The 8,524-nt window shown below is 40.5% G+C and overlaps 1 protein-coding gene across 1 annotated transcript in view; it reads right to left on the reverse strand.

Moving 5' to 3' along the window:
* Window positions 1-4,797: 4,797 nt before the first annotated feature.
* Window positions 4,798-8,524, reverse strand: part of PACSIN2 (protein kinase C and casein kinase substrate in neurons 2) — a 9,149-nt gene continuing 5,422 nt past the window's right edge. Inside the window, exons 6-8 of the mRNA XM_010148095.1 lie at window positions 6,785-6,909; window positions 5,989-6,105; window positions 4,798-5,017 (exon numbers count right to left, since the gene is read on the reverse strand). Of these exons, the coding sequence (XP_010146397.1) occupies window positions 4,798-5,017; window positions 5,989-6,105; window positions 6,785-6,909 (462 nt within the window). The remainder of the gene's footprint in view (window positions 5,018-5,988; window positions 6,106-6,784; window positions 6,910-8,524) is intronic.

The raw sequence follows: 8,524 nt of genomic DNA on the forward strand, positions 1-8,524 counted from the left end.
GATGTGGCAGCTACCTACATGTCTGCTTTTCTTCCCCTGCCCACCCCAGGCCCCAACAGAAAGCATCCCTTCTTTGCTCTTTGTGCTCTTGATGCTAAGAATAGCAAAAGAGATTTACATCGGGGATGAAAGGCCCCCAATTTCAAGAAAACAGGAAGAAGCAAGCTACTTTGAAACTGAAACATTACACTGATGGCATTTCAAAAAGGCCACAGCAGTTTTCTAAAGTACAATGAAGAATACAAACTTCTGAAATTATATACAGTGCTATTTTGCTCGAAGATCAAAGACTCCCTTGTATCTAAAAGGTGTGGGCAAAGGTAGTTGTGGATAGTACAACTACCTCTACAAAAGCAGAATAATCCTAAGTTTCTGGCCCTCGACAAAATGACAGTGTAAGTGAAATAAATGTTTCACGAGGCTGTCAATACACGCTGCTCTAAGAGTTTGTGGAACCTAAGGAGGAAAATGCTACACGCATTAAGACATGGCAGTAAAAACCTCTTGAATTACCCTTGCAGCTTTTCAGTACACCGCTGCTAAGTTGTGATGCAGAAAGATTTAGAAGAACCTTACACTTTATTACGTATCTCTTTCTCCTTTCCTCATCTTTTTAAGAAATGTAAGGATTGGGATTTAAGTTTCCCTTTCAGTGATCTAGCTTTATACTGCTGGAAGCCAATGTTGTAGCTCCAGAAAAAAAATAACTAAGAATTTGCTTGCAAACTTACACAGCAAGAGCTGATGGTGATTATCTACTCAGACACTCGTCAGCTATAACGTGACCTTTATTTATGAACTACAACATAACCTTGTTTTGACTGTCATTCACCTCGAATCTTCTACACGTTGAGGAAATACTTCAGCATTAGGAGAGTCTGCAGACCCCAAGATTTTTATTTATGAACTACAACATATCCTTGTTTTGACTATCATTCACCTCGGATCTTCTACATGTTCAGGAAATAATTCAGCGTTAGGAGAGTCTGCAGACCCCAAGATGCTGTGTACGAGTAAACGAATGTCCACCTCCACCAGGCAAAAAAAGCCAGACTCAGTAACAATTATTTCCTCATGTACAACTTACTTGTGTCAAATTACTTCCCTAGATAAAACTGATGTGTGTGTCATCTTAGTTAGAAAAATACATGCTGAAGATATTAACCACTTACTACAGTCCCAAATGGCCATCAATGTACAGTCTTGGTATCATTTAGGAGAACAAAAACCAGCCTAGGGACTATCAATTCTTTGGTAGAAATGGACAAGCTTCATATACATCTTTATAGCTCCTCTGTTAGCTGAGAGAGGTTAAAGCCTCATCTCCTCTAGTCTGTAAGCTTACCAGGTAACTAATAATGTTACGAACGAGTGCTTGGCACTAGGGACCGCACTTGGCTTAGGGAGACATTTTACAGCTTTCTCCCAACATGGCTAGTGCTGCAGAATGAGTGTGTACAATTTCAGGCTTTCCTGCCACTTCTGTGAAGGGTGGTTTTATTTAAAAAGTGCAAGCAGACTGTCAAAGCCACACTGCATTAGGAGTAAGCCCAATGCAGTTGCACTTGTATGAATAGCTGGGACTTGGAAACGAAGTGATCTTGGAGGTCTAGGAGAATATTACCACTTAGGTGTCATCTGCACAACAGTTACAACAAAAACAATCTGAAAGCTGTGATAAAGATAACATGTACAATAACACCCTGAAAAAGACTTCCAGTACCAGATGTCTGGCAGACAACTGGAGAAATGAAAGGGGTCGGCCAGTGCAGCTCTTGACAGGTTGTACTGAGGGCTCACAGTTTCAAATAATGCCAAGACATCTGGCTTTCAAAGGTAAACCTTGCATTTAAATTAAAAAGGTATTATAATCTAAGACAGGGCTTACAGCTCAAGGAGTGCTCCAAGAATGACCGAGGAAGCAGCTCATTTTTCAACTCACTGTATCCCACTTCTCCTCTCCCACAGATTTGAGCCCTTGAGGTACTTCACTCGACATTCAGTGACGTTTATTGTCCTTAAGAGCCATCCATAGAAGTTAAGGCTCATACCAACACAGCAGTTGACAGGACTTGTGATGCCATATGTAAAATATCCCTTCCTTGATGTTCTGACAATGTTGTATGGCCTACATTTATTTATTTATTCTATTTGAGCTATTTATTCTCAGCCATGGCAGAGACACAGTGGGCTGAGAGACACGTATAGCGTCCCATCCTCACGTAAGATATGAATAAACAAAGGTCTTGTTCCTCCTCAAAATTCTCCTGTTGTTGGCCAAAAAAAAAAAACCCCAAAACCACCAGATGTATAAAGTATTCCACCAATGAAAAATAGTTTCATGTATTAAAGTATATTTAATAGATGCTGTGCAGAGCATATATTCTACAGCATCTACCCACAAGTGATCACAAAATCTCTGTAGGCAAATTCTTGGAATACCCAAGGAAATCCCATCTGACAATATCCACAGACATTTAAACTGACCCCTAAAATGCATTAATCCTCTGTTGACAGCTGCTTAGGGGTCTAGGCATAGTCTATGCAGAAGCTCAGGAGTAAGTACATTTTTAACCTGGCTCCTACGTGACCTGGTGATTTTTTTTCCTTAGTCTTCTGTATGTTCAGTGTAAACTTTGTCACACTAATCCTTCTGCCTAAAACTGAGTCAGCTTGACTGTAGCCATGCTAAAATTCAGCTTCTGTAAGGGGATTCATAGCTTAGCATGCCACCCCTTGGCTGCCACTGATACAATCGTGTAATGTGGTGTTGTAAGGTACTTTAATGCTCTTCCTTCAAACATCTTAAGCTATTTAAGCCTACATACGCCTCAGATCATACTTCCTGTATTTTATTTCTACAGACCTCACACTGGGAACGACTTGGTTCACAGAGTTTAATGCAGGTCACACAGCTGGCACTGAAGCACAGAATACCCAACTTTGTATTTAACCATTACAACTGCGTGCATAAACACTGCATAGTTTTGCCACCAAAAGGCTCATTACTCTAAACCCTTGGAATGCCACCCTGTTGGTTCACAGACCCAATACCTATATTTCAAGAGGATTAGCGTACTTTCAACCCCTGCTGAGAGAAAAGGAGCAGTTAGTCTACAGAATGAAGAATCATTCTAGTTGCTGTGCATTCCAGAGAAAGCTCCAGATGTTTTGTTACTACTCTTTTCCTCTCAGGGCAAAATTCAGCAAAGCCAGTGGACAAGCCAACCCATTCTGTCTCTCTGGGAGCCTACAATACTTGTCTACAAAGAAGAAAAGCCAGATGCATAGTGTTTCACTACTAAAAAAAGAGGAGGCAAGAGAAAGACGGGAGCACCACCACCTGAGCTGTGGGGGATTGGGGTTAAAAAAACCCAAATAAATCCGCAAACTGCATTTAGAATGGGAATACCCTGGGAATACACTGTTCTGAGCACCACCTTTCTCCATAAGCAGAATGGAAGCCTAGCAGTTCACCGATTAGCTACATCACTGACTTGTTTGCTATATTAACTTTCAGCTGTAACATCCATCTAAGACCCACAGCAGGTGGTGTACAAGGAGCATTTTTCCTAGAAACCACAGCTGAAAGGGAAGCAGAACCATGTTTTCTCACATTTTGTTTCAACACTCGAATCCTCGTTTTCCTCTACAACTACGCCCAAGAAGGGAGTAAGTGACAAGCAAACAGCCAAAAGAGACAAGATCAAGCAAAAAGAAGGAAGATCAATGAGATTGCCTCTCTCATTTTCACAAAAAGAAGTTGTGTTTGCTTTGGCTAAACTACTGTGCAATCTTGTTCTGGAACTCTTGGTAATTCAACTTTACACGTGCAATTCTGGGCAAGACAGTAGACCAAATTGGCAGAAATTAGAGCTGGAAAAGCATGGACAGGGTATAGATTTCGCCTTCCATCACTAGTGGGTGCTGCCTCCAGGTAGCCAGCTCACGAAAAACTTGAAGCCTCCTTTTTCCGGGGCTGGCTAGGATGCCCAAGCACTCGCTCAGCACACAAGGGCTGGTACCTGCCTAGAGAAACCGGAGGCAGCATCATCCATGGCGTGCAGACATCGCACCCTTGTGCCAAGGTCATATGCGTGAAAACACACCGTGGCGTGGGTCTCTCCTGTCAGCTGCCTCTATTCTGTTCTCTCAACCCCACAGCAGTAAGGTAAAATGTAAAAAAAGGAAAAAGCAGCTCATCCTGAGGAGGTAGATGTATAGTCAGTGTGCTGTAATACAGTGTAAGATGAAAAACCAGGTAAAGACAGTTACTCTGCTTAACATACACTGAGGGGGGAAGGTAAAAGAAACCTGTCCATGACTTCTAAACCTTAGAAAGCCAGCACTGTAGGAAATTTGAGACCAAAAAAGGGATGCTTCCAGTTTAAACAGAAAAAATATCAGTTGATTAGGTATTGTTTTAAGATTAGCTACTGTAGCCTTTTCCTTTAAAAGCCAAACTTTGTAGGGTTGGCATTTCTGGGCAACTAAAAGCAGCAGCTGTTACTGTCACCAACTAAGAAAAGGAGGCGATAGGATTATCAGTTCTGCGGCTCATTTTGTTTAACACAAGATGGTAGGAAAGGAATATCCCAAACAGATGCATCCCACCACACTTCAAACAGACTAGAAGCCAGTGCTTCCCAACAGGGGATACTAAGAAGTGCTATCAGGAGGGTGAGGATGAGGTAGGATCCTGTAAGTGGAGTTATACCTTCAGGGATACGGATGACTTCAGAAAATAAAAGCTGAAGGGAAAAACTCCCCCCTCCCCTTCTCCTTTTGATAAATATTTTAAGTGAATGCTGTAAACTTACCAGCTTTAAAGCTGAGCTCATCTTGCTCTTGGCCCTCATAGTCATAGAGCGCACGTACTCTCACCTCCATTGCAGGAGAGGTATCTTCATCAAACGGATTGGTGTCTCCGTTTGCATCAGTGGAAGAGAAGGGATTGTTGGACTCTTCATCAGACCAATCTGTAGGGTAGCTTTGGTTTTTTTCATAGCTGCTAACACTAAAAACAATTTTTAAATTATTCTTTTCTGCTCTTAAAAGAGGAGACTAGAAATACCACTAAGATATCAGTTCCCCTAATTAATCTTAAACTCCATGCTAAGGCCCAGCTTTGAAAAGCTTTATTTCTGGCATCTTCTCACCTATCTTTAGCTGACAATGCCCCATTCAAAAAAATAAAATCATTCTTGCAATACACTTCACGAAGTTAGAAAAAGGTGACAGTAAAAAAGACATCAAAGGCAACCTCCCCACAAACTTTAAAAACCTATCAAGAAATCTACTAATCCATGGGATTATTTTAGAAAGGTAAAAGGTGTGCAGGCAGTAGATGAGAGGAATTATCTAGTTTAGGACAAGACATTTAAACTGCTTTGCAGGATCTTCCTCCCAAATCAATATGCACCTCTAGAACAGCTTTCAATACTTCTTGCATGTTGCAACCCACTAATAAAGAAGCTTCGTTTTAGTGCACCAACTCGATCATTTAAAGACAAGTTCACTGGTGAGCATGCACATGCCATTTAAGAGTGGTATGACATCCCAAGGTGTGCATACTGAAGCAACAGGCAGCTGTTTGAGAAGGCCCTAAACAAAAAGAAAGCCATTGTTCAAAGCAGATTTCTTTAGCAAGAACACACAGAGCAGTAAAGCTCCATAAGCTGTTTCACTAGAAAAACCCGTCAGTGTTAATGTTTTTATAGGGCTGGTAAAGGAAGGAAAAAAGCAACAGCAGTTCTGTTAGCAACTGCCAATAACCCCAGTAGTTTGCTCTTTCAGATAAAAGATCAAGGCAACAGATAGGGCATCTGTTAGGAAAAACAAGTTTGGTTACAGTGCTGCTTACACAACCGCTCAAGAGGACTTCATGCACTGGCTGGCACACTGTTACAGAAACCAAAAATAGAAAACCCTGGATAGAGAAAGTGCAAGTGTGAAAACTATTAAAAAAAAAAGCAACATTTCACCAACTTTTTGATCTTATTGTCCTCCTTTTCACTGACAGTACTCCCAGTATCTTCTTCATCTTCAAAGGGATTGTAACTTGATTGTACTGACTGCACTGTGTTACTCTGGACACTAAGACTGCTAATTTGGAAAAGAAAGAGCATTATGGTGACCCTATCTGTTTAACAGTAAAACACTGTCATTGGTGTCCCACCAAGTCGTTTCTTAGCAGACCCCTTTTCCAGCCAAAAAAACACACCACCAACCAACCAACAAGCAAACATCTTAGAGTGTAGCATAAGACTCAAGAAACTCTGGAGTCTCACATAAATTAGCCGCACATCTTATTCCTCCAGAATTAGAATATCCTTCGTGGACCATAACTTTTTTCTTGCTGCCTGCAGTAACAGGCAGTGGGATTTTTCTAGCCAGTTTCATTCATTGCTAAAGTAGCTGATGTTAACAGTTTTGTATTAATCACATCCAGAATTCTGAAGTGACTGAAGGCTTTGCAAGCTAAGATTTCAAAGCCTAATTATCCTTTCTAGAAGTGGGAAGACAGCAACAGACTAACTACCAGATTAGCTACAGAAAGTTCAGTTTCTCATGAAATCTGGCTTCTTTTAATTCCCCATGGAAAGAGAACTGTAAAATGGAGAGTAATTCCCCACATATTTTGTGAGCTGCAGAAACACATCACTAAAAATGCTCACAGATAATTAACATTTGGTTGGTCAGTGACTTTTTGATCCTGTAGGGCTTAGTATACTTGAAGATAACAACCCCTTCCAATTAGTCTTCTTAGGCACTAGAAGAATACCTGCTATGTTTGTTAGGCTGTGAAGCCTGATCTCCCGTCTGATTAATGCCCGTCAGAGTCACTCCATCAGAAGCCTTCTTCTTTTCTCTTCTGCTGAGGGTGCGATTCAGATCGGCAGACCACTCCTATCAATGAAAGCACCACGTGAGAAATTGAGAAATGTGACTGCACACGTCATTATCACCTTTAATTTTCAGACTGAGTTATGGAACGTACTTACTTATACATACAACAGTATAAATACGTATTAAAAAGTTACTCTGTTTTGGTTATAGCCCTCATCTAGCTCCTACCCTGGCAATGCAAACAGGTACCCATGCTACTCACAAAATACCAAAGTTAGCTGTACTTCCCTGCTTACTATTCTGAATACCCTGAAAAAGACTTCCAGTACCAGATGTCTGGCAGACAACTGGAGAAATGAAAGGGGTCGGCCAGTGCAGCTCTTGACAGGTTGTACTGAGGGCTCATGGTTTCAAATAACACCAAGACATCTGGCTTTCAAAGGTAAACCTTGCATTTAATTAAAAAAGGTATTATAATCTAAGACAGGGCTTACAGCTCAAGGAGTGCTCCAAGAATGACCTAGGAAGCAGCTCATTTTTAAACTCACTGTATCACACTCCTCCTCTCCCACAGATTTGAGTCCTTGAGGTACTTCACTCTACATTCAGCGACAGTTACTGCCCTTAAGAGCCATCCATGAAAATTAAGGCTCAAATCAACACAATGGTTGACAAGACTCACGATGCCATTTTTAAAGTATCCCCTTCCTTGATGTTTTGAATCATTCAGATGTTTCAGAAGGCAGACGGACAGGCATGATGAGACCTAAACAGTTTCTACCCATGGAGTCAAACTCAGCTGCATACTGATATGAAGCAGGAACCAACAGAGAAGAAACTGGATGTAAGCAAATGCCATAGCCTGAGACATGTTTCGTCTCAGCAGCCTTAGAGGTAAAAAGCCCCGAGACAAATGCTGTCTGTTGTAGAGCAAACTGAGATAAGTTTTTAACAGGAAAAGAAGATTTTGCACGCTGCTATTATTACTGGTCTATACGTGTAAGACAGTCAGTCTCAAGTGATTTTCAGAGATACCTCATTATTTTAACTTTGTACAAATACTGGATTTCTGAGTTACCATTGTTTGAAAACCACTGACCTAAGCATAGTTGCAGTCTATAATGCAATTTCATATTCATTTGATCACAACTTTTTTTTTTTACTTACATCATCCTTGTAGCATGGAAATGAGAAAAAACTTGATTAGAAAAATTATAACAATATATTTAATTTGTTAATTACAATGCTTATGAAAAAGAATGGTAGTTTCCCCACACAAGTAACTGTGTCTCAGTGTTTCAAGGCAAAGAAATTCTATTTTTCCTAATAGAAATAGAATTAGGTTTTTCCTAACCTTTTTCATATAGTACGCTATGCTGTAGAGTACTATTATGTGTGTTCTTCCTCAAACCTTCTAATCTAAAGTTACTCAAAGTCTTAAAAACAAGTGATTGTTTCCACTATGGTTAATAAGGGAACAGTGAACACTCCAGAGCTGATGCTTCCACCACACTGATTTAATGCCTAAAAAGTATTTCAGTTAAACTCATGATTCTGGTTGAACTCCTCTCAATTCCAGACATTTGCTACTCTGATAGTATGATCTGTATTGATACATTTTGGTACTTGTTTCTTCTAAGTCAGCAGAATGCTACTTAAAAAAAAAAAACCACCA

Source organism: Eurypyga helias, unplaced genomic scaffold (assembly GCF_000690775.1).
Source record: "Eurypyga helias isolate BGI_N326 unplaced genomic scaffold, ASM69077v1 scaffold11863, whole genome shotgun sequence".
Classification (NCBI taxonomy): Eukaryota; Metazoa; Chordata; class Aves; order Eurypygiformes; family Eurypygidae; genus Eurypyga; species Eurypyga helias.